The 25,696-nt window shown below is 42.1% G+C and overlaps 3 protein-coding genes across 7 annotated transcripts in view; 2 read left to right on the top strand and 1 right to left on the bottom strand.

Moving 5' to 3' along the window:
- Window positions 1-123: 123 nt before the first annotated feature.
- Window positions 124-3,196, bottom strand: ccdc59 (coiled-coil domain containing 59). Its single transcript, XM_044021192.1, has 4 exons — window positions 2,500-3,196; window positions 1,434-1,803; window positions 1,106-1,214; window positions 124-1,002 (listed from the first exon to the last, which is right to left on the bottom strand). The coding sequence occupies exons 1-4, from the start codon at window positions 2,738-2,740 to the stop codon at window positions 838-840; spliced, it is 885 nt and encodes a 294-aa protein (XP_043877127.1). The 5' UTR covers window positions 2,741-3,196; the 3' UTR covers window positions 124-837.
- Window positions 3,126-13,191, top strand: mettl25 (methyltransferase like 25). Of its 5 annotated transcripts, none has more exons than XM_044021189.1 (13): window positions 3,126-3,395; window positions 3,814-3,996; window positions 4,158-4,264; window positions 4,985-5,566; window positions 5,903-6,050; window positions 9,332-9,426; window positions 9,554-9,583; window positions 9,894-9,967; window positions 10,778-10,871; window positions 11,099-11,173; window positions 11,833-11,904; window positions 12,621-12,735; window positions 13,010-13,191. In XM_044021189.1, exons 1-12 carry the CDS (start codon window positions 3,179-3,181, stop codon window positions 12,726-12,728), a joined length of 1,785 nt encoding a protein of 594 aa, XP_043877124.1. In that variant the 5' UTR covers window positions 3,126-3,178; the 3' UTR covers window positions 12,729-12,735; window positions 13,010-13,191. The 5 variants fall into 5 exon arrangements, with proteins under 5 accessions (XP_043877124.1, XP_043877122.1, XP_043877123.1 ...); XM_044021187.1 differs by having other exon boundaries at window positions 12,976-13,191; XM_044021188.1 differs by having other exon boundaries at window positions 12,621-12,745.
- A 6,163-nt stretch (window positions 13,192-19,354) lies between these two features.
- tmtc2a (transmembrane O-mannosyltransferase targeting cadherins 2a) overlaps window positions 19,355-25,696 on the top strand; it is a 51,213-nt gene continuing 44,871 nt past the window's right edge. Inside the window, exon 1 of the mRNA XM_044021629.1 lies at window positions 19,355-19,836. Coding sequence (XP_043877564.1) covers window positions 19,754-19,836 — 83 coding nt within the window. The 5' untranslated portion in view covers window positions 19,355-19,753. The remainder of the gene's footprint in view (window positions 19,837-25,696) is intronic.

Raw genomic sequence — 25,696 nt, 5'->3', positions numbered from 1 at the left:
GGGGGGAGAAAAAGAGGGAGGGCCACAGAGTGAACCCTCTTTATGAGGGCCACATGTGTAAAACGTGTTGACATAGCGTGTGGCTATGACGACGGTCGGCTAAAGACGACAGCACCTTGAATGTTAATGTGTCTTCATGTGTAATGTTGTTTTATTTCACATAATTATTCACATACTAAAAAGGAATCTGATAATTAGAGGATATTACTTGGGAATAAAAGCAAAAAAAACAACAACTGATACCTGAATTACTCTTTGCTGCTGTTGCAAAAAAAACATCTGATATAGTTTGTCAATTACATTAAAACTCAATAGGTTGTTAGAAAATGGTCAGCATTTGAAAGTGTACATCGCTTTACACAACCAGAAACACACATGAGAAACATTGCTCAGTCTCCATGACGTCCAGCAGAAACAATCTATCTCGCTTTGTTACAAACTGATAAAATGGATCAATCGACGTTGGTCAGTGTCAGAGTTTCAGTGTGTGTGTTTTTACCACTCCTTTTGGGCCACGTTCCCTCCTGCAGACCAAACCTGAGACCTGAGTAGGGTCCACCATCAATAGCAGAGCCAAGAAATTAGACACCATTACTCCAAACATATCTTTACATACACATGGTGGCTCCTAACTTTTTGTGTCAAATGTGGATGTTTAACAGTTTCTTCATATTTCACAGCACCCTCTTGTGGTTTGAGACCAAACAGGACCAAATATGCAGAGATAAATCAATCTCAGATTATAAATTGTGCACCAGTGTAAAGGTGAATCCTGATGCACCTCTACTAGTTTTAATGACACAGTCAAATAGAGGCAACGTCCACGGTCCTGTTCAGTCATTTCGGATTCCCTTGGATCTTCTGAAGCAAATAGTCCATCTGGAGGTTCAGATTGGGCTGTCCTTTCTTGGTCTTTTTCTTCAGCATCTGAAACGTCTCCATCTTTTTCTGCTTGTACTTCTGAACGGCTTCTTCTCTCTGCTGCTTGTTCTTCAAATACTCCTACGGAGAGGAACGAGACATCCTGTCAGCAGAACATCAGGCTACAACATGATTTTGAGACATAATACAGAGCACACTTGGATCAACATGCGAAAAACCTCACCTCTTTCTTTTTCCTCTGTTTTTCTTTCACGCTCTCAAATTCCTCTTTAGTCTTCTGGTAGGACGTCTTCTTCTGCAATTTCTTCTTCATGCGGTTGCTCATTGGAAGACTGGAAGAGAACAGTAAGGTATTCTTTTGATTTCCCAAATTGTCTTGGTAGTTTAGAGCAATAGATCATCTGAAAACAGACTTTTCGAACACATTACTACTAAGTTGTGTGAACATTCTCTATTTCTTTGGACAGTCATTCAAATCAAGTGTGGAAATAACAAATTTCCACACTTAGGTTTTTAATATCTTTGGATGTCATGCAAAAAACATTTCTTACACTTCCTTCTCTGGTGCTGCAGTCAGGTCTGAAGTCCCAGTCACAGAACCACTTGGCTCAGATGCACCTGTAACTTCTGGATCTTGACCAGCGTCTTCGGGATGTTGTGCCGCATCAGCAGCACTATCATCTTCAGTCGTTTCTTTTTCTTCCTCCCGTCCTTTTACTCTCAGCTTTGTCCTGTTCACTCTGTTCGTCCACGCCTCCTGTTTCAGTTTCTCAGCCTCAGCCAGGTAAAGATGCCTAAGATGTTCTGGATACTCATCCTTATACTGCAGTGTGGACTCGGTGTTCCTCCTCCGCTCCTTCCGCAGCAGCCTGTTGTACTCATGTCTGGCTTTCTCTTTCCGCTTGAAAGCAAAGCCTTGACCTGAAGATAAAAAAAGGCAAAGCACAATTTTAAATTCACACTATATTTAAACAAATAGCTGGTGAATAATTGCTGAATTATTTATATGCCAAACTTACACTGTTGTCAAGCTATCCAACGCTGAATTATAACATACAAAGGCCTTTATGGTAAAAAAACCCTGTGATCTGATGACTCAAGCTGATTTGTAAGGACATTAACTTCGGGTTTTCAAAATAAAACTCTGAAAGTTGTTATTGAAAGCAATAATGAAAATCCATTGAAAAACTAATGCAAATCCTCACAGCTATGTTTTGGAGACCTAATAACTGGACTGCAACTGTACAAAGAGAGTTCTCTAAAGCTTCTGAATAAGAATGAACAAATTGAGTTCAGCACATTGATATCTACTAGTGTACAATTTTTACTTAACAGTTGAGAAATTCAGAGTTAAAAAGTCCCATACTCATACCAATTATCAACTTTAAGACAACAAAACCAACCATATCTATATTCTGACCAGTACTGTTTAGGTTATGTTAGGAACATCTATGACTATTAACATACTCCAAAGCAGATTTTTTTCGATTAAAAAGTGCAAATGTGGGACATTGAACAGTGAAAGTACGAACTGTACCGCACTTATTTAACCAACTACCGGTTATACTATAACGTCTTTCTACTAGTTTTAAAGGGAAGTTTAAACGGAAAACGTACCTTCTTGAATACTGCCGTCGAATATCTTGTGCTCTGGAGTCCACTTCCTCTTCTTCTTGACATCCTGTGCGCTATTTCTCAACGTCTTCTTGTTGCCACCTTTCGCCGTAAAGGTTTTACTCGTCATTTTGTGACCTGTCGGTGCCATTTCGGTTGATTTTTCTCGTGAAAACGTGAGATGTTTACATACATGTGGGATTCCGCAGACGCGGAGAGATGACGTAGAAAGGAGAGCAGACATTGAATATCGATTGCGGATCACCTAACCTAGACCGTACAAGACATTTTCATTCAATATTATGCTCAAGTAACCGTAAAGCTGCAGCGGAAAAAACAAAACTTGTGTTTAACCATTTGTAAAGCATATGACACCGATTAACATACGCCATGAAAACATGTTTCATATGAACAGGTAAAAAGCGGGTACCTGTGAAATCTTGGGCAATTTTTGCTTATACATGACTCAAGTTGTTGCTCATTTATCAAACTTGTTGCGCACTGCCTTTCTAGGAAAACGTTTAATCAACCATTAAGTGTCTGTTTAGTGTTGTTGGTTAGTTTTTGGTCGTCTTGGGAAATCATCGAACATTTTTTTCGACTGGTAACGCCTAGGCTTACGTCAGCAGCGTACGACTGATCCCATGCTTCACAGGGGTTTGCGTCAGATCGCTGCTTAATCATGTTTTCCTCCTCACCAGGCCTCGCTGAAATTCAGCGGCGGATAGACGAAGTCAAAGTGTTCCTATCGATCACTCTGAGAATCGCCAATGCGCACACGGTGGAGTTTTTCACTCACGACGTGTGGAAACGCTTCGTGGCGTTGTCGCCGGAGGAGGTCCTGTCAGCAGTTAGTTCCGGCGGTGACCAGCAGGGGGAGCCAGAGCCTGAAGGAAAAGGTGACGACATTCAAATAATAAGAGAAAAACAAACTCTCCCAACAAGTATTTAATTGTTAGTAGATTAATGTTTAATCAATGATTAATTACCACTTATCTTTATATCCCTTTAATTTGGGCAATCTTTAAATTATGTTAATCTCTATCAACAACTGCTTACATTTGTGTTTGTAAAGGGAATATTTTATTGATAATTGATCAAATATAGGTTTAATTTGCAGCCTCACGTCACCATTGTTGCTCTTATGACTCTTGAATCTTGTAAGGAAAGAGCTTAAGGAACAAAATCACTTCATTAATAGCTTATTATTGAAATATTGACTAAAGTATTTCCAATAGTCATATGTAGAATATGCCAAATGTATTTTCTACTGTCTTTGCTATTAATTTACATGTTTATGCCTTTCTGTCCAAACAGATGGATCAGAGACGATATTTGGATTCTGCCGCGTTACGAATCGGCTGGTTGATACGCACAAACTCGTGCAGGCAGCCAAAAACCACTCACTTCCAGGCCTTGGAGTGTGTTGGAGCAGGGAAGAGCTACTGCAGGTCCTCAGGGAGAAGACGTCCGAGTCTGGCGATCCACCAACAGAGATAGGTCGGAGAGACTCTTCTTTAAAGTTTTGTGTTGTGAGTTAAAGTAGGAAACCAGACACGTGTTATTCTGCTTAGGTTATGACTATAGCATTGATGTGGGAATTATTTAAAGAAGCAGCAACTGTAGATGTGTTTGACTGTAGATGCTCCGTGTGTCTCTAGGTGCTGAGCTGGAGCCAGAGGAGTTTATGAACTCCAAAAAATCCCATGAGGTCCAGTCCATGTCAGAGGTGGTGGCCTGTTTAGCCGAGCACTGTGGAGTCAAACAGGTGACGTAATATTATTAAAGTTTATCTTTCCTGTCCTGGTTTAGAACTTATGGAAATGTTTGTTTTTTTATTACATCTCAAAGGTGATAATTGTTTGATTTTAAAGTGCGGATATGGGACTTTTAACTTGAAATTTCTCTCAAACTGTACAGTAAAAATATCTGTTATCCAGTACACTAGTAGATATCAATGTGCTGAACACAACCTTTATACAGTTGCTCAAAGTCCAGTCTCTAAAACATAGCTGTGAGGATTATTATTATGTTTCCCATTAAAAAAAAGGTGCTTTCAAACATGCTCTGTGTGTTTTATTTTGAAAACTGTCCTTAAAAATCATTTTGATGCATTGGATCACAGACTTTTTACTGTAAAAGCCTTTGTTAAGCAAGACATTAAGTTGCTATAGATAGTGGTCTGACGCCTACATTTTACATACTAGACCTTTAAAGACATAGTATGTAACATTTCTTCATTGAAAAAGACAAAAAATACAACTAATATTATAGATTCTGTTGATTATTGGTCTTATATTAGCCAAATCTGTCCAATACTTCCTAAATCCACAAAAAATGTATTTCTATTTAAGATAATTGGAGACTCCTAGCAGCAGAAATTACATACTGTGCTTTTAAATACTTGGAAGGAGACGAGGAAAGGATGTTTTATTTTGGTGACCTGATTTTGGATTTGGATTCTTTGTTTTTTGTCCCCCCCACCCAGGTGATAGATGTAGGCTCAGGGAAAGGATACTTGAGTTCTTTCCTGTCGCTGCAGTACGGTCTTCAGGTCTACGGCATCGACTCCTCCAGCGCCAACACCCATGGTGCCCAGGAGAGGAACAGGAAGCTGAAGAAGTTCTCCAGAATGTTCCAGAAAAACAGCAAGGCAGCGAAGGCACAGGTCGAACCTTCACCTCAGGAGGAGTTTGTAGAAATGAATCCTGGGTCGACTAGAGACAGTGGTGCTTTATGTGGAGCTGGGAGAGGAATTATGTCACAGGAAGACGAGAAGGTTTTGACTGTATTATCAGATGTCCGCTCCACAGTGGAAACTCATCCCGAGCCGCCAGTTCCAGAAACAGAGGAGCTCTTCCTTAGCGCTCTGTCAGTGGATTTGATACAGACTACATCCCCCAGAGTTCCTCCTACCCAGCTGAGCACCGAGGAGAGGGAGAGGAGGAAGAGGGAGAACCTGGAGAGGAAAGCTCTGAACAGAACCGAGGGCGCCAACACCGTATTTTCACCCCTCACGTCTTACGTTACGGCGGAAACGGAGCTGAGAGAGCTCATAGGTGAGCTGGAGGTGAGCTCACACCATGTCAAAGAATCTCCTCAAATATTCAAAGTGGATTTACTGTAAGTGGGTGGCGGCGCACAGAGAAGGCCCGTCGTGTCGTAGCAACGCACGATTCCCACAGTGGCTTCTAAATTTACTAGTCTGCCACCACAGCTGGAGTTTGCATCACTGGGGCGGGAGTGGGATGTAACCGCTGTGCCAAAATGTGCACGGTGTCATCATCGAGAATTTTTACCATCGATCTACAACGCCGTCCTTTCCCTCCTCTTCTTCTATGACTTCTTCTTTCCTTTCTCTCTTTCTTTCTATTCTTTCTCTGCACACTTCCTTCAAAAACCCAAGGACGCAGTCCTGGTCGGCCTGCACACGTGTGGAGACTTGGCTCCCAGCACCCTGAGGATGTTTGTGGCTAAACCAGAGCTGGCTGCAGTCTGCAGTGTGGGCTGCTGTTATCACCTGCTGTCTGAGGAGTTTGACCCAGCTGGACAGGGTAACCACACAAACACACACACACACACGCTGGGGATGAATAATTAATCTTTCTGAAATGGAATGTGGAGCCACACAATGCGCAAATTGCAAAGGCTGCAAGTTTTGCAAATCTTGCCAAAAGTGCTTAGTCAGAGATGGCTTACAACAAGGTCCTTATTATTTTAATATGGAAACTTGTATTTAAAGTTTAGCAGCTCCACTCTGATCACATACCCTGGTATACAGTAGATGAGTAGGAACCAGAGGAAGCTTGTGTACCACTGGCGTTACATATACCACAGTTTGAGAACCACTCAACTTCAAATTGCAGTATCTGCCAGAAAAAAAGGCCCGGGACATGAGACCTTATTTATCCTTGTTTAACACTGTGTTGTACAATCTCACCACAGGACACCTGCAGCATCAACACTTTCCAATCTGAAACGGAATATAATCCCCCCCCTCCCCCAACACTCACTGTACAGTACAGTACATCAATATTTTATAGTAAACAAGTCAGATGTTCCACAGAAACGCGGCCAAGTTAGCGCTCTGCCGATAAGAGTTCAGAAACCCTGCTGATAGAGCTGCCGGAGTGGATTTATGAAGGATGGCTGCGTCAGGCTGCTGGTTATGAGGCTTTTAACCTTTTAGTGGGGGATGGAAATCAGTTGGAAGCCATTTTACTGTAAATGCGCGAGCAGTATTTCATCTTCGTTGCTTTTTGTTTAGCCTAGGCTGTTAAACGCCGGTTCCAACTGATATCATCCACGCTCTACAAGATATGAAATCATCCGTGCGCGCGCGCCTCACGCTGGGAGCCGCGGCCTCCCCGCCGCAGTATCATCGCGTCATCGGCTGTAAACGGCGCGGCCCCTCGGAGGAGCCGCTCGTCACTGGGGCCGCCGCGGCTTCGGCCAAGAGCTGAGAATGATATCATGACAGCTGATTGAAAACACTCCACTCCTCTGTGCTTGTTTCTCGAAGCTCTGTCTTTTTAAAGAAGTCAACAAAGAGATTCACACACACACACACACACACACATGTTCTCTCCCAGGCCTTACAGTGCAGTCTGGGATGTAGGCCAGCTCCTGCGGTGGCCTGCCTCACCCTAGAAACAAGCTGAATAGCTTAGAAAAGCTTCATTATAGAATGGCGTTATATACAGTTTTTATGTTGCTGCATTCATTTCTCATACAATGAGTCCAACTCAACTATTTTCTGCTGCTGTTTACTCGCAGAAGGAAAAACAACCACTCAGAGGAGAGTGAGTGCTGGCGTCTAACGTCTGCAGCCGAGACGCTGTTTTCAAGTGGCCATGTCCAGTCCCAGTATCAGAAATATTTGTCTTTTCTGGATTTGCGGTGTGTGTGTGTGTACGCGGCCACTATACATGTGGACCCCGCGGTCAACATGAAGCTGGTTATTATAAACAGCTCTGTGGACATAGTGTAATCTATCTGTCCGAGCTGAGGAAAGGGCTTGTCCACTTCAATCATTGTCCAAGGGGAAGTGTGTCAGCGAGCCATGTGCTGGGCAGGAGGAAGGTCTAAGGAATACTTTGCATTTAGCTTTGTATTACTAGAATAGGGGGTAGTATTTTTGAGAAAGTGTGCTTCCCAACCTCAGTTTCCCCTGACCTCAGTGTCCGCCATCTTTGCTAACAGTTACGCTAACAGGACCAAGTGTCACTGGTGGGCACGTAGCAAAGAAAAGAATGAAGAATATTTATGGTTATATTTAATATTTCTTTTTTTGTTACGTGCCCACACCAGTGACACTTGGTCCGAGGCTTGAAACTGCAACGCTAATTCCGCACTTTTTAGACCCACTCGTCGTAAGGGGACGGGACCTCATCCCTAGAATGTAAACACTGTCCGCCATCTTTGCTAACAGTTACGCTAACAGTACCCGGTGGTACAAAGAAAAGAATGATGATATTTCTCGACTCAGGGGAAGCTTTGTACTGCTATTCTAGCAATACAAAGCTACATGCTAATCGGTGAAGTATTCCTTTAACCTGACTGCTCACACGTTAGCGTGTCCAGAACCGTGTCCACAAGCCCCGAGCTGCCCCAGCTGCACATGTTATTAGAGCTTTTATTTATTTTGGACCCCTCTGGGGTAGGATCCTTGGCCTCAGTCACTGACCCCCTTTAAAAAAAAAAAAAAAGACATGAAAAGGATGGCACGCTGTCAAAGTCGCCACACGCAGTGCCCTCCCATCAGGGCTCTGTCACAGTGTGTGTGCTCTTATTAGCTGTTTTTTTTCCTCTCCTCACAACATCGACTGAAGTTCAGCCGCACGGACTCTTATTTAGGATGGCGTCAGTTCTGTTTTCCTGTCTCCGACGGTCACGGATTTACATTGAATGGACAGCTTGGCGTTATTTTTGGGACACGCGGTGAATATGGACGTGGTTATGATTTAGCTTTCGGAAACACGTGGAAACAGTGAGGCTTCCTTTTGCTCTGTCCAGGTCTTTTACCTCGAAGATGTTTTGAAAAGCAAACGGGAGAACACTCGGTACATCCGTCGACAGTTCAACATGTTATAAAAATAAGAATAATTCTAGTGCCCCTTTTTACTGGATCCACTCCAAAAAATTGGGAAGGGAGAATCCCTTGGGTCGTGTCCCAGCCCTGCTATGTCAGGAGTGTCTAAACGAGGGCCAGATTTTGATAATGTGAAGATTCCCGGAGGCCACACATTTGTTTCTACTGTAAAAGCCACAATACAAATGTTCATTGTCACAATTATCATTTTTAAATGGCAACGTAACCCAATCTAAGCCACACAGCAGTGAACAAATGTGATATTGACAGGTAGAGCGGAAACGATTCATCGAGTAATGGTTTGGTCCATAAAATGTCAGTGATTCAGTTTTTAGTGATTACTTCATCATATGGAGCAAAGAAACGAAGAAAATATTCACATTTAAGAAGCTGAAAAATCACAGAAACTGGTTTTAGTTCTTTAGAAAACACTCAAACTGAATAATTGATGATCAAAATAGTTGACAAATCATTTAGTCATCGATTACTAATCATTTCAGGCCAAATTAGGAATAAAACTTCCTCCTGTGAAAAGTCAGTAGCTGAGTTTGCTCGACCTATTTCCACCACTGTATTTTACCGCTATGGTGATTACTCCAAGAGTACTTGGCATAAAAGGTTTGATGTAATTCTGAGCAAAAACACACAAAAAAAACCCCAGAAAAGATGACAGAATTCTAAATAAACCAGATATTTACACTTCACTTAAACCCTCTTGTCGTTTTTAACTCGTGTTACTTCCAGAGTGTTTGCCCGGCGCGTGCGGTTTCCCGCTGAGCCGCTACCTCCGCAGTCAGTCGTGGTTCTGCGGCAGGAACGCCAGGATGTCTGCGTGTTTGGTGAGTTTAGAGTTTAGAGCGACACCACAACAACAAAAACAGCATTTGCTCTCCGCCATTCACAGTTTTCCGAAACAGGATCAGGACTGATTTTTTTTTTTTTACCTTTTATACTTTTCCTTAACAGGCACTGGAGAGGGTGACACTCGGCCAGGGGGTGAGTAAAGTTATGCACTCTCGCTGTAATCAATATCATTATCTGTCATCGTCCGTAAGAGAACCACATCCATAAAACATGGACTGTATCATTTTCATGTATTCAAACAACCGGGCCATTAATTCTGCCGCGGTTGTTTATTTAGAGATACGTGACACCAGCAGCAGCCGTTTCACACGGGATGTTTATAAATATTAATGCAATCACGACGGCAGGTTTGATTACTCTCTAGGAACACGTGATTGCTTTCCATGTGTCGTGTGAGCGGCTTTTTGGGTAAAGTGGGAATCACTTTTTTTTGTCCCTATAGATTCAGATGGAGTCTCTGTTCTACCGGGCAGTTCTTCACGTTATTCTCAGGGATCACTACAACTCCTACAAAAGGTATTCAACTCTTGTGTGTGTTTCCTGTTATGCATTATATACAGTAAATGGTTTTTTTTTTGAGTGGAAATGAGGTTGAAAAGTACAGGAAACAGGCACGAAATGTTTGTTTGTGGTTTATTTGTGTTACAAATGAACCAAGACTTGAAACAACAATCATAGGGAGAACAATGTGGAACGTTACACTCACTGTTGTTGTTTTGTTCACTATTGTCTACACTATTGTCTACCTTTTTAATAAAAAAAAAAAAAAAATGCTGATTCTTTGCTCTCCCATCTGCCATTTTTCTGCTTTTCGTTTTCTTTACTAAGTCGAGTATTAATCTCGGAGCCAATAAATTAAAAAAAGGTGACGTTAATGTGGTAAAATCCTATAGAAACAAACAAGGATAACCAGCGGCTCTTTGCTCTTTATACAAACGAAACCTTTGTGCTCACTTCATTTTGTTAATTTGCATGTCCTAATGACTGAGAAGTTCTGCGTTTTTTTTTCCTTCCAGATCTGGATCCAGATTCGCTGGAGGACGTTCATCGCTCTCCTCTTGGCCCCTAATGAACGATAATTTGAATTAGCTCTTATCAGACGCGCTCGGTGCAGACACAAATTAAAGATCCCCCTAAAAGACCCTGAGCGCTTCCTGGTCTGCGCTGCTCTGTGACCTTAAGTTTAATGACTAACATCAGATCGGGATCGAGTAACCATTAGCAGCATCTATTCATCACAGTTAAGCCCCCTGTTTAGAAGTGGTTAACAGTGTTGTTGTGGGACTTCAGGGACTGGGAGATTTAAAATGTGTGTTTGTTCCACAGTGAAAAACGAGTGGGGAATGTCTACTCCAAGGCTAAATCGTTTGTGGACTACGTGCGTCGAGCTTTACGCAGGCTGGAGCTGGATGAGTCAAAGGTCAGGGCTGGAATATTGCGCTCGCCTTTCCAGGAAAGTGCTCTGAAAAATGCATCATTTGGGGGGGAAAATGTATTTCCTGCTCATTAAATTCAGACAAACATTGAATTTATTATATAATAAGTGAAACAGGTGCTCGAGTTTGATGTTTTCCAGAATATCCAGCTGTTCTCCGTTCATACTGGCACAGCATTTTAGTGACACCTTTTTTTCTTTCCCTTTTTCAGCTCTCTGACAGCGTCGTCCAGGAATACCACGACACACACAGGCCACGAGTGGCTGAGATGCACGCCTTCAACATGGTGAGTCCACAGGCCTCGCATTTTACAGGTTTTCCCAGCTTTCGATTGCGCGTAAGCACAATAATCCCAACAGGAAAAAGTCCTTAAAATGAGTACAAAACCTCATTATTCGAGATTATTCTTCCAGATTTTCTGTGTTAAGGATCCTGCGCATTGGTACAGTCCGTCAGATGTCACGTCCCTTTGAAATCCCGCCTTCCTTGGCTTAAGGAAGCACAAATATTCTCTTGGACTCACTTGGACTTATTCTGGCCTCACCAAAACATGGTTTTAACCTTGTGCAGAATAAATGAATCCCCCCTTTTTGAAGTCAACAAGTGAATATTGGATCAGTCTGGGGAAATACATGCGTAGACTTTTTGTGTGCAACACGACATTTGATTCCCGTTTTAAACGAAAAAAAAGGGCTCATCGCAGTAACACAAGTAACACAGAAACTGTGTGTGTGTGTGTGTGTGTGTGTGGAAACGCAGCCCTCTGGTTTCTAAACGGGAGGCCACTAATTGTGTTGTCAACCAACATCCCAAGTTTTCTTCGAGACGTAAAACAGCAACATGGGAATATAAACAAGACGTTCATGTTTGGAGTCGCTGTTGCAGTGAGAACCGTGTGTTTTTATATCAACAAATTCATGTTTCCTTCTCTTCTGTTTTGTGCAGTTGAAGGTGACACTGGCTCCCTGCATCGAAGGTCTCATTCTCCTGGATCGCCTGTGTTACCTGAAAGAACAGGTACATTATACATGTACATTATAGACATTAAGTTACCAGTATATGTACAGTATGGGCTTGATATTTACAGTATAAACAGGACTGAACATGAGATATTGTATGTGTTAACATACTGTAACTAGGGAAGGGACGATACCACTTTTTTTATCCGATACCGATATCACAAAGTACCGATATTAGCCCGATACAGTCATTTTAGACTGTAATCAGACAGTCTGCTGCACTCCTATGCTGTATATTTTGAGCCTGAATTGAAAAAGGCGACTGCCCTAATGCACAATGCCACAATCATTTCTTCAAATGTCTTAAAATTAGGGATGAGAAACCAGTTTGTAACAAAGGTAATAGGCACAAAAAAGTGTTATCATCCCGTCCCGAGTTTAAAAAACAGGCTTAACAGTGGAATAACCTTCATGGAAAATACACAACAGACTGACAGAGATGCAGTCAGATGTCTACCAGTAAACATGTCACTATCAGGGAAGACAAACTCGCTTTACATGAGCTCAGCTGACACAATATTTGCACAGATGTGTCCGTCCTCTCTGGGGGAATCAATCGAGGGATTCTTTTTTTAAACATCATACGGCAAAGCGATGCCAGGGGTCACGAAGCCAAACGTTTGTTTTTTTTACGTCCATGTGTTTTTAATCCGCTTCTTCCATTGTGTCTCGTTGTTTTACGGCCGTGTGTTTTTCTGTGTCTGTGTGCCGCAGGAGGACGCACCCGTCTCGGCGCTGGTGCAGCTCTTTGATCCGCTGCTGTCGCCGAGGTGCTTCGCCGTGGTCGGGTTGAAGAGTCGCGGAAACGGAGACGCGAGCTGATGAGCGTGTATGTGCAGGTGATTTATTACGTCGTGTGATTTTAATTCGTGCCCTTTGAGCCGTATCTTTCTAGAAGTTATTGTTGTTGTTTTTTGTGACGCGAAAGCAAAAGGTCCTTGACCCTCGTGCTCCCTCTCCGAGGACGATACATGCATGAAAACACATGTTTTTTTAAACCTGGAAAAACTGCTCCTTCACTTTGATTGAATTATAATCCGTCCCTGTGCTCGCGTCTTTTGTGTCTCAGGGACTCTTGAGGAAACACTTGTTTTTTTTTAAAGACCGTCCAGGGACACGGGAGCCATGTGGGATTTGCGGGAGAGTCCACTGACATGTCTGGAAACACACTTTTTAGCCTCCTGAACCAAAGGCAGCTGGGGGAAGAGATGGACGAGGACAATACGTGCCCTTCGTTTCCCTTTTTTTTTAAATAAATAAATAAATATTGCTCTTTTTTTACATGCTTTTCTTCACAGTTTTAAGTGCGTATTGCCGTTATTGTGCTTGTGGAAACAAGGGGTAAATGTGCTAGGAGATGCATTCAGCAGACTACCAAGTTATAAATGACAACAAACTACTTGAAATATAATAGGTGGCCTTAAAATAAATGAACACACAGACAGATATAACATTTTCTCAAGTCTGTGGTGGTTGAATAACTGTATAAAGGTATAATTCGGTTTTTTGGACCATAAAATGTGAGGGAAATTGTAAAAAATGTTGACTCTAACCCTCAAAATGAAAACATCGTTAAATATCATTGAGATAACATTTATCACAAATGAACCTGTACTTGCCGCTGAGTCGGCGCTCGTCTTGGCAACTGCAGGTTTTAATTAAAACTCATTAGGAACACGAAATTAAAACAGTCTGTGACTGTGCTCCGGTGGTACAAAGCATTTCCTCCTATCACAGCTTCTACTGTTACTTATTATTATTGTTACATTGTACCTGCAGCAGTTTGGTTCTTTTACACATCTGTAGACCATCTCCAGGTCTGGTTTTGGCAACGTCACCGTGGTAAAAAAAAACTGTGTGTCCCACAGCTTTATTTTTATCCCGGTAGAGACAGATGGTGGATGTCTCTGCTGTGTCTCGACCGTGTTTGGATCCTGCACTAAAAACTGACTAAACTAGTTTGGACACAAAACACCAATTCAGGATATAAACGTCGCTGGGTTTTGTTGTGGGCACATGAGTCACGTCCTGGTCCTGGTCCTTGCATGCATGTTTGCACGCATTAGCGTGTATATATATATATATATATAAAAACTCAAATGTGCCCACATGGAAGAACCAGAAGAACGACTCGACAACAGTCCCAGTTTTTTACAAAAGAGGTTTCCAAGAAAGCACAAGGCAACAAAAGAGGTCAAAAGTGAGTGATCTTAAATAAGGTGCAAGGACGCATACTGGAGTTAATTCGTATTTCATGCCCACGTTCTACCTCTTGGTCCACAAATCGGAGGGTTTTTGAGGCTCCATATCAAGCCCTATACTGCACCTCCCTACCTCCAAGTATCAGAGCTGCCCACCATTGAGCTCCTTCAACATATGATGATTTAAACCAGCTCACGTCTTCCTCATTTCCTCACATTCAGGCTGCTCCAGTGCACGAGGAAGCTTCCTACTTCCTCTCACGTGGAAGCACCTTCTCTCAGTCATCAGCTGTGAACTACTTTAGAGAGAGATATTATTGGACAACATTAAAAGACTGCTCCCCTTCCTGGCCCTGCGGAACCTTGAGATGATGATTTCCACCCCCACATTCATTTAGCAACAGGAACTTGTGTCACGTCCAGACGCCGTCGTGAGAAACGGTGTATGACGCACGCTAAACACTTCCGCTCTGGGTCTAATTTCTGGCTCGCAATTAAGGAGAGTCGGCTAAAGGTGAAATCACACACGAGCGCTGCTTTTGTCTCCCGGCCTTCATCACGTCCTTCCCGTCTTCTGTTGAGTGCAGGAAAGTCAGGAAATGCTCACTGCTCACTGCCCCCCCCACCCCACATGTGATTGGAGGTTACTTAACAATCTGTGAGTAAAGTGATTGAAAGAAAAGAATGGAGTCAACAGACCCACAATGCAGTTGGGTGACAATCGATGCCACACACACGTTCACCTCCACTCCCATTCACATTATCCTATGATGTCTTCCATGTGAGCATCATCATCATCGTCCTCTGCCACCCTCACGCCAACGAACACATCCATGTCTCTCTGTGCCAGATGTGTGTGTGCGTGTGTGTGTGTGAGCGGGGATTTGGCTCCGCGTTGCATCGGGCACACGCTGTTTGAATATTCTGTCTTTAGCTTTAAGGGGGGGAAAAGTACAAAGTACAATATACAGCATTTTTACCCAATGCATTAATGTAAGACAGCAGCGGAGAGAAGGGTTTTTCAAAACAACATTTATTATCCCGAGGAAAGAAAACATTAATGTCTACTTCATACAAATATATGTATATAAATCTCAACAGCTGCCAAGTCGTAAATAATACTTAAAGTAAAACAGTTGTTCGGTTTCACTCGCGGAGAATGCAACTTTGACCTTTACTGTAAGTGCAAAAAAAATGCTGTACATTTCCCGATAATGTTACAACAGCACTAATTGCTGCTTTTGTTAATTGTTAATACCCAAATTAACATTGGGTATGTTAACATTTTCAGATGGAATGAAGTGCCTATGCAGACAGGAAAACTGACAAGTAACCAGAGCTGAAACAATTACTCGATTATTAATTGATTACTAAATTAATCGTCAACTATTTTGATAATTGATGAATTGATGCGAGTTTTTTTCAGGATTAAAACAAGTTTTCGGATTGTTTCAGCTTCTTAAATGTGAATATTTTCTGGTTTCTTTGCACCATCAAACAAAGAACTCATTAAAAACTGAATTATTTTGGTTTGAGAACCTCATCAAGTGCCTATGCAGACAGGAAAACTGACAAGTAACAACATTTATGCATTAGGGCAGCCACTTTTTTTTAAAATTCAGGCTCAAAATACAGTATACAGCATAGGAGCGCATCAGACTGTCTGATTACAGTTTGTGTCCCAGTAGAAGGCGCTGTGAACTCAGCTTGGCCTCGGTTCCTTGGTTAAGAAACGGTATTGGTCTGATACTGGTCCAAATCACTGGATCGGATATATAAAAATCCAGTATATACTGTATATATCACATGCTTCACTCTACATCAGCAAAGCCATTTTAATCTGAGTCATGTTTGGGCTGAGAATGATGTCTTTGAAGGCACAAATGTGTTGTTAAAACAGCTTCATAAATGGTCTAAAATTAGTTTTTGATATCGTTAACGGACACAAAAAAGTGCATCGCAAGTTTTAATACACAGTAACTGTGATTTAAAACTTGCAAAATGTGTCAGAAAACAAAAAGAACTTGAGTGGATGTGACAGTAAATAAAGATTTAATAAGCCGCTCATGTGTTTCCTGTTGTCTTGACTGCATCAGTTTAACAGTAGCATTGTCTGGTTTAAATGAGGTAATGACTGGTTTTTATAGAAAAAGCCCCACAATGTAATTAAATCAGCCATGTCTGTCCTCCCTCTGCATTTATTCTCTCATTTACAGACCGACTTCAGACTCCCGACACATTACAATCTATGACACATACTCTAACAGTGTGGCGTTTTCTTTGATCGGCGAAAACATATTAGCGCTGACATTTCGTGCCACTACTCCGGCCAATTCACATTAACGTCCGCGCGAATCAAATGTAAAATAACAAACACTCATTCACTAATCTATCTCACTACAGAGCCCAAACCCAAACAACGCTCCAGCCAAGTTTCCTGGCAAAGTGATATTTCAGGACGTGACACACCTCATGCGGATGTTCCGCACAAACCCAAACCGTGGACTGGATTTGGCTCCTGCTCCGGGTTTGCTGCGCTTTCGACGCTGATGTCGTGGATGTTAAGCCATGCAGCGTTTGTTTTTGTGTGTTTTTGTGTGACGGCAGGACCCGGGCCTGCTCCTTCCAGCTGTGATTATCTGTTTCCTGTGTGTGATGTTTATCTGCTCGGTTGAAGAGGCAAATGTTTCCGCGGTAAACAGCGCGGGGAAATTGCCGTGACTCGCTTGGCGGAGAGGGAAACCTCTTATTGTCGGAGTGAGTGGAAATAAACTTTGCGGTTTGAGTTTGTTGGCCCTCTTTGTCTCTTCAAATGGACATCACTTCATCGATAATTCTGTAAAGTATATAAATGTGTAATGTGTGGCGATGCTTAAAGGATTAGCATTTTGAGCTAACTGGCTGCTAAAACTCACGACGTGACGTCTTTCGTCAATTTATCGTCTATTTTTACTCCAAATGGGACAATAATTAAGAAAATGGACACAGGACAATGCTGACAGGTGCTTAAATGAACGCCCTGGTGGCCGTTCAAGAGAATACAGGTTGTAGGCACTTCTGCATTGGCCTCACTTTTTTTTACCAGACCTGGAAACAATGTCTGCTTTATAATCTGTGTTTATTCAAATGGTTTAATACAGCAGCGAGGATAGAGGCAGCATGTGCGCGGGTGAGAGCGCTGGACACACGAGAGCACAGGGATCAGCAAAAAATGGCAAAAACGACAACAAGCAAGCGAGTCGGCACTCGAGTTCACAAGGTTTTCAGGAGAGACACGATGTGACCACCGAGTCTGGATCTTGAGGGGCCGAGCTGATGAGTGAATTGGGAGCAGGTGTGCTCCCGCTGCCGCAGGTGAGCTGATTGCATGCTGGAGGTGAAAGGCGGAGCCGACTTCACACTGCAAATGTGGCTTAAATCCGCCTTCATTTATAAGCTCAATCAGTATTATTATTATGTTTTTATGCAGAGTTTTACCCATAAAGCAGCAACAGAGTCATTACGCTCCTCTGTCAGGAGTAAATACCTACTCCCACTAATGTGTTTGTTTGCCCTGGCCCTGTTTACACTACAGGAATATTCCCCGCTTTTCCTGCTTCTAATCCGTTAATCACTTGTACTCTGGCTACTGGACGACAAGACAGAGCAACTCTTATCCCCCGCATGACAGGGTGGGGGCGCTGTGTTCAGGTCAAAGGTTCTTGGTGGTTATATTTAACACCATGTTTTGGGGTCATTCTTGAGTGCTGGGAAGGAGGACGCATTCCAACATAAGTCAGAAGGAGATCGGCCCGCACGGTGTCCCAAATAGAAAAGGAAGAGGTTTGTTGAAAAGGTGAGGGTCAAGAATCAGAGAATAATTGCGCAACCTTGGCCTGTAAATGTTTTGTCAGACCTTGCACATCCTCCACTGTCCATCATCTGTTTCTCGTCCACACTGTGTGACAGACACTGGTGCGTCTTTCTGTGTCCTTGTCAACGCCTACACTCCCTCACTTTGTTGTCTCTGTGGAGACTGAGTGTGTGTGTGTGTGTGTGTGTGTGTATGTGTGGAAAATGAATCAATATTTTTAATTTGGAGGTCAGAGAGATAATGTGACACCTCCAGCAGCAGCAGCAGCTCAGCTGTTTCCCGGGACACCACCTCATTAAATCATCTGAATACAAAACTCCTCTCAGCAGATGGTGGACGAAGAATCATTACGTGGATTTGTACAGAACCACATACACGAGCATTTGTGTAAATGCTCGGATTATATAATGCTAATAAATGATTGTCTATGATGCGCCTCATGTTGTTTTGTATTGTTTTTATAATGAAGTGGAACACAGCACCAGACACACTGACCAAACAGTTTATACATTAACTTGATGATTTGTTTGTTATTTTTTCATAGATAGAGATTTCCTTTTCATTATAGTTATACAACAAAACTTATATTTAGATAATATAGATAGGTATAAGAATTCCAACTTTAATTCCAACTTTAATCTGAAAATTCTGACTTTTTTCCTCAGAATTCAGATTTTTTTTCTTCAGAATTTTTACTAATCTCAGAATTCAGATTTTCTTTCTACACAATTCTGACTTTAATCTCAGAATTCAGATTTTTTTTCTTCAGAATTTTGACTAATCTCAGAATTCAGATTTTTTTCTTCAGAATTCTGACTTTAATCTCAGAATTCAGATTGTTTTTCTTCAGAATTTTGACTAATCTCAGAATTCTGATTTTTTTCCCCTCATAATTCTGACGCTCCTCTCAGAATTCAGATTTTTTTTTCTTCAGAGTTTTGACTTTAACCTCAGAATTCAGATTTTCCCCCTCATAATTCTGACTTTACCCTTTAGAATTCGGGTTTTTTTTCTTCAGAACTCTGACTTTAATCTCAAAATTCCAGATTTTAAATCACACAAATCTGGCTCTTTTATTTATTATGTGGTCCTAATCCTCTTAAATCTCTGCATTAATTATATTACATTTTTTGTAATATTTTTTCAATATTGTTTTTAATATTGAACTGAATGCAAACTCATTATGATAACATGTCCACACCTTTGGGAGGAGGAGGAGTTTATATATATATATATATATATATATATATATATATATATATATATATATATATATATATATATATATATATATATATATATATATGTGTGTGTAAAAATGAAAGCAGCATTTCCAGCTCGCTCCACCTTCTCCACCAGTGCGCATGCGCAGCCTCTGTGAACAAACCACATGCGTCTCCTCAGCCCGTTCTCTCTCGGGTTGCCAAACCAGAGAGATGCGTTCACGGGAGAAGCCGCAGCGGCAGCAGCTCCGAAGCAGAACCCGGCGACAGCTTCACACCTCACCGGCACCGCTGAGCACTTCTCCTCCCTCCTCCACATCATGGGTTAGAGGAGAACTTTGAAGTCACTCAGAGCCGAGAGAGAGAAAAACAGAGAAAGAATTCAAAAAAGACAATGTCCTGCGTGGCGTGGAAAGCTGTGCTGCCGATGGAGCGGCTGCTTTTTACAGCACAATAACATTTAGACTTCACAGAGAGAAGGAGGAGGAGAAGGAGGAGGAAGGAGGAGGAAGAGGAGACCTGCTAACACTCATTTCTGTCCCGGCTCTTCTGCCACTTTGCTCTTGAGAGATGATCACGGAGCTGGTGTGCACCGCCGTGGCAGTGGGTCTCTATCTGAACACGCTGGACGCAGATTTCTGCTACGATGACAGGTAGGTTTGTCCTGCTGCTGCTGCTGCTGATGATGATTATGATGATGATTATTATTCTCCTACTGCTGCTGCTGCTGATGATGATGATTATTCTCCTGCTGCTGCTAATAACACAGTTATCATCATCATCATCATCACTGATCCTCCACTCTCATCTCCTCTGTAGAAGCGAGTGAAATGAGGGCAGGACGTTGCCTCCATGCAGCCGCTGGTTTGCATGTGCTTTTGTCCGCAGCCTGTAATAAATCACTGCTTATTTGCAGGCTGTGTGTGTGTGTGTGTGTGTGTGTGTGTGTGTGTGTGTGTGTGCACAAAGACAGGGAGACAGAATGGGAGTGTGCTGCTGACCAGTGTGTGGTGTACTTCTCTAACTTGTGGTGCACATATACCTTTACTTAAAATTGAAATAACCACCACAACAGCTGGAGCAAAGGTGTCTGTTTTTAGATTAAACCTAAGAAAAAAGAATACAGATTAAGGAATTCAAATGTGATAGAAGACCAGTCAAAAGTGGCATCCCCCACAGATTGGTAAAACCAAAATGATGAAAAGAAGAGCAAGAGTCAGGCCGCAATCAACACAAAAATCTAATTTAAACATACATAAGATAAGTTAGTTATACATGTGACAAACCCCCAAAAAATGTAAAAACAACAAATTAAAACATAAATATAAAACCTAATATGCCCACATATATATATCTATCTATATCTATATCTATATATATATATATATATACATATATTGTTTTATGACTATTCTTTGGAACAGCTAAAATGTTCTGCTGATCTCAAAGACCTGGCTGGACCATATAGGGTTAAAAGGTCTTAATATAATCTGGACTCAGGCCATGGATTGCCTTAAAATTGATTAAAGGCATTTCTAAATGAATGTGCATACATACATATATATATATATATATATATATATATATATATATATATATATATATATATATATATATATATATATATGTATATATATATATATACACACATATATATATATATATACATGTACATACAGTACACTATACACACACACATATGTGATGATTTATTGTGCCTATACCTCATCTCATCCTTGTAGATGTGCCAAACACATGCAGTGGATCTTTTCATTCTAATTTAATGCAGGCTTTTTAATGCATAGACACAACTTTTCACATTCTATTCATAATCTTGCAATATGAGCCTATATTATGCATAAGAAGCATCCTGGACACACATCTCCACGTCTGAAATGAAAGAGGAGAGCAGGAAGAAGAAGTGCTACTAATTAGTGCTACTAATAAACATTAGTGTGCATTAGTTACTTTTTAATTAAACTCACCGACTCACTGATACAACAATGACTCCTTCAAATGATCATAATATCCAGTTTAATACACTACTTCTAAAGTAGCTTAGGTTTCATAAAGCTGCCTTTTATTGATCTTCAGAGGTTGATTCTGTGTCTTTCGGGGATGTCGCAGGGGCTGATGAAGCCTCTTGTGTGTGTGTGATATGGATTGATTTTATTTGTTCCCTTGGGGGAAATTGGTTGGTAGCAGCAATCATCGGGCATCTCCACACAGAGACGATCACATTATTCCATACCGGTTCAGCTCATCTGACCAACTAGGCATGAGTACGTGGTACAGCTTGAAGAATGAGAGACATTTCGGATCCGTTTTTGCTAAAATCAAGAGCGGCGAGTGTTTTAAGCGAGGAGGAGAGAAGATGTCTCTTCAAATGCTCTCCAAGGACATAGAGGAACGATATTTATGCATGCTTTCCACATTTTTAATTCAAAATCCACATGAACAGAAGTGAAGTGCGACACGTTTTGAGGTGCCTCAGACGCTCTTTGTGTTGAAGAAGCGCTCTGTCTTCCTGCGCCGCCCCTGCCCTCTCCAGAGAATCCAGCTAAATTAAACTGGAAGGTTAATTTTCACAAACAGCTGAATAAACATGTCAATGCATGAGAGGATGAGAGGAAACAAACAAACAATCCCAAAAACCTTCTGGTGCCACGATGATCAGAGATGTTAAAAATCTGTGTGTGTGTACACAAATAAATGTTTGATACCAATATCTAGTTATTGGAATTCTTTTTCTTCCATATCTGGCAGTTATTCATCTTTGTCTGTGATCTGCGAAGCTCTACGTCTCTAGTTTGTGGTAGTTTTTATTTTTTGAATTTACCTAGATATCACAAACGGTCTGGAGGAGTTACGGTAATGAGAAATACGCGTGCCAAATCTTGTTGGCGACGAACAGAGGGGTTAATCCCCAAATCTGCATGTTTTTGGACTGTGGGAGGAAACCGGAGAACCTGGAGAAGATTATATTCATTATCCATCTATTTGTTGCTTATCTTGGACTGAGAGCTGTGAAAAAAGGTTTGCTTTTGTCTGAACACAAAGACGTCACGTTTGAAACCATAGAAACCGGAGAGGAGCAGCAAACTAAGAATATTCAATTTGTTTTTTGCTTTATCGAAATGAGTAAATGACACAACTTTCATAGGCTCCTACTACATTTTGTCATTTTCTTGGTTAAATATTGAAGGGATTGATTGGCACGGATTGTCACTCTCTCAGGTCAGTTGGTTCAGCTTCTGCACAGAGGAACTGGTGAGTCATGTGGAGCGCGTGGAGTCTGTCCGCTGCCGTTCTTCAGCCCTGGTGTTTTCACGTTTTCAGTTTTGCCAGGGTAGTGTGGACGGCGGGCATACCCCGTGTGTTTTTAAATGATCAGGAATAGTGTGTATGCAGGTGGTAGACGTGCATCTTCCCATCACACCTCGCCCAAGTATCCTCACAAAGTGCCCGCCGGCCGCTGAGTCATCCGTCAGCCTTGTCTGTACATGTGACCGCGACACGCGAGGTTGTCAGAAAAAGCCCTCCGGTGACAGATTACCCGCTCCGGCCTGCGCTCGCACTCCATCCCCTCGGTGAAAGTTCAGTATCTCCCCACGTCGTGTATCTATCAAAGTCACGGTAGTCATTTACACCCCCGGGGGGGGGATAGACGCGGGCGTTTTTGGTTCAGCGCTCTCAGATGGAGGACGCGTGAACACCAATCAGAGGTCTGACCTTCCGCGGTCGTCCATCAAACGGCGTCCTCGCTCGAGGTCAAGAGCCGCACGCTCGCAGGTCGCTTCCCGTGAGGGTTGAGAAAGAGTTACGAGCAAAAGGTTAAGGCAAGAGATGGATTGAAGTGGAGGAGAGCCGCACTAATCATCCTGCGCTGAACGCTGTCAGAAAGACTGCCATGGCTGTGGACAAATGACTTTTTGTGAACTGGGACATTCTTCTATGACCTTTCACCTCTGTAATCAAGTTCTCCTTAGACGTCACATGCTGTTCTTTCACGTGCTGCACAAGATGGAGGAGCAGATAGCCCGCGCACTGCAATTGGTGGGGATGTTCTGTCTGCTTTTTCAATCATGTCAAGTGTTTTTCCTGGGCACCGCTCCGGGTCTGGCCGAGCACTCTCTTGGCCATGGGTAATCCCAATGAAAAGCCTGTGTGCGTGTGAAATGAGTACGTTTTACAGGAGCTGGGAGAGGATTTGAGCCGGGCCCGTTTTGATTTTTGGGGTGGGGATCAAGACATGATCTGCTGGTGTTGATATATTTTTACAGGCTGTTAAATTGACTGCCGTGGCAGTGTGGTCATAGACTGGACGTCCCACCTTCTGAACTCTTTACCCAGTGGCTTTGCATGTTGTTGTTCTTCCCGACTTCGAGAGTGACAGTCATGAAATGAAATGCATCCTAAACGGCTCTCAGGATTCACAGCGTTCCAAAACATCTGTGACCCCAGTCACGTCACTGTCCCTCTGCGGAACTCACAAATGCATTATTGCTCCTTTGGGGGGGCAGAAGTGAAAACATCTCCTTGTTTTGGAAGAACAAAACAATTACCATTTCTGGGTTTAGATGACTTAGAAGCCTGGATTTCCCCCCCTTGTAAGCACTGTGAAATGTATTTTCAATCCGTATCCAATATCCTCATTGTTACAGCTGAATGTCTTCATTCCAAACAAGGGGTTTAAACAATTAAACACAGCGGTGACACAGAGGAGTGACTGAATGAGAAGTGCTGCAGTGAAGTCGAGGATCACTCAACATCTGTTACTTCTCGAGCCTGGTTTCTGAGGTTTGCCCACAAATGCATCAGTATGGGGTTGCCCTTTCATCCGAGTTCAGACCGTAATGCTTTCAGATGAAGTGCTAATCAATTGCTTTTTTGAATGTTGGTGCACAGATTTTTTTTAACCCCTCGAAACACTTCCATGTGCTGTATAGAACGTACAGTGCAGAGATTAATGGAAAATGAGTATGACATGAAAACTAGTTGCCAACGAATATCAACACACTTGGGCAACTTGGTTATTACTTCATTTAGTCTGATGGGCATCTTGCCTGTTTAGTTTGAACTGTAATTGCGTTGAGGTGTGATGAAGTTACACTATTGGTTTGGTACAGTATGGTACGGTTTAGAATGCTAAAGCCCTGGGTCAGGCTAAAGTTTCGACTGAGAAAAGTACCTTCGTTTTTCCCCAAGGGAAGGGAACCAAAAGAATGGAATGGATGAAGCTGGGTTTTTTGGTACTATTGCTAATGGAAAGAAATTTGCACTGCAAAGTACCCAACTGAACCGTTCCACTCGGTGAAAATACGGCTTATATCGTGGAGAGCAATTGGTGGCCCGTGGGCCAACATTGGCCCGTCAGCATCAATATCTGGCCCCAAAAATGATTTGCTTATCTTATTGTTAGCTTAAGGCAGCAAGCGTGGCTTTTTGTTTCTGACTGAATACGTTTTAAGGCTCTCTGCCTTGTGAAGATACGATTTTTTGGCCCAAATATTCAATTGCTTACAAAATAATTGGCCTCCGGGGGCCTCATTTACTTGCTGTTCCCTGATGTTTGCTGATGAAGTGAGTGAGTAAAGTCTTGGACCGAGTTGGGTGTGGTGAGCAGTAAAAAGAGTTTGATGGGAAGCTTGTGTTTGTCAGGAGAAAAGTTTCCTGTAAGCGATTTGTGTCACTGGAGTTAAATACAAAGAGCAATTTAAAAGGAACAATGTGTTGAAGATAAGTGATGGAAAAAAGTGCTTATGAAGAGTATTTCGAAATGGTTTAGAGTTTGTATATGTTGTGTTTTCAGGAAGAAACAAAACCTCACCATGGGGTTAAAAACTCCGTGCTGACAATGTTTCAAAATTGTTTGCTTTGTGCGTTTTTTTTAAACATTTACATATGCTTTTACTTACTGCCCTTGAAAAAGAATTGTTGCTATTTATGACTTGTTTTTGCAATACGTCGCCTCCTCCTCAGAGTTTGGGTGTGGGACAAAGAATCTCATCTTGAAAACGAGCAGATTTTCATTCATTTGAGAAATGCATGTAGAGATCAACGGCTTTGAAAACCGATTTAAAACGTTTAAAAGGAAGGGATTAGAGTTGCCGTAGACTGAAGACGAAACGTTAAAGCCTATATTTGTACATGTACAAGCCTTAAAGGAGCAGGAAAAACAGTCTTCTGGCAAACAGAACCACACTTGCATGGCTTGCCTCTCATAATGAAAGGGTAGTGAGGCATGCGCAAGGCAGTTTGTCAGAAACATTTTATGAACGGTATTGCCATAATAGGCTGATTTCCCTTCATGTACAGTGCTAAGATCTGCCAAGTTGAACTTGTGAATTGGTATATGCAGAGAATTTGAGGTTTCTCTTCTGACTCAGCATCCATAATTTAGCAGATGGGCCTTGGGGCTGTTATTTTGATTTTGAGGCATCTTCTGTTCTAGCGCACGCTTCAGTAATTCTCTGGGAGGTTTGGAAACACTCAGATTATCGGAGAAGCACA

The sequence above is a fragment of the Solea senegalensis genome, linkage group LG3 (genome assembly GCF_019176455.1).
Source record: "Solea senegalensis isolate Sse05_10M linkage group LG3, IFAPA_SoseM_1, whole genome shotgun sequence".
Classification (NCBI taxonomy): domain Eukaryota; kingdom Metazoa; phylum Chordata; class Actinopteri; order Pleuronectiformes; family Soleidae; genus Solea; species Solea senegalensis.
The sequence above is the reverse complement of the archived record's forward strand: the minus strand, read 5'-3'. Positions and strand labels throughout refer to the sequence as shown.

What these genes read in the sequence shown, in the direction of transcription:
- ccdc59 (XM_044021192.1), bottom strand. Translation starts at nt 2,740, where the DNA reads ATGTCTGCTCTCCTTTCTACGTCATCTCTCCGCGTCTGCGGAATCCCA. An exon ending in GCAGCACCAGAGAAGGAAGT is followed by an intron (nt 1,215 to 1,433) that starts GTAAGAAATGTT and finishes GTTCTCTTCCAG; the next exon opens with TCTTCCAATGAGCAACCGCA. An exon ending in AACAGAGGAAAAAGAAAGAG is followed by an intron (nt 1,003 to 1,105) that starts GTGAGGTTTTTC and finishes TCCTCTCCGTAG; the next exon opens with GAGTATTTGAAGAACAAGCA.
- mettl25 (XM_044021189.1), top strand. Translation starts at nt 3,179, where the DNA reads ATGTTTTCCTCCTCACCAGGCCTCGCTGAAATTCAGCGGCGGATAGAC. An exon ending in GGGTGACACTCGGCCAGGGG is followed by an intron (nt 9,584 to 9,893) that starts GTGAGTAAAGTT and finishes TTGTCCCTATAG; the next exon opens with ATTCAGATGGAGTCTCTGTT. An exon ending in AGATGCACGCCTTCAACATG is followed by an intron (nt 11,174 to 11,832) that starts GTGAGTCCACAG and finishes TGTTTTGTGCAG; the next exon opens with TTGAAGGTGACACTGGCTCC.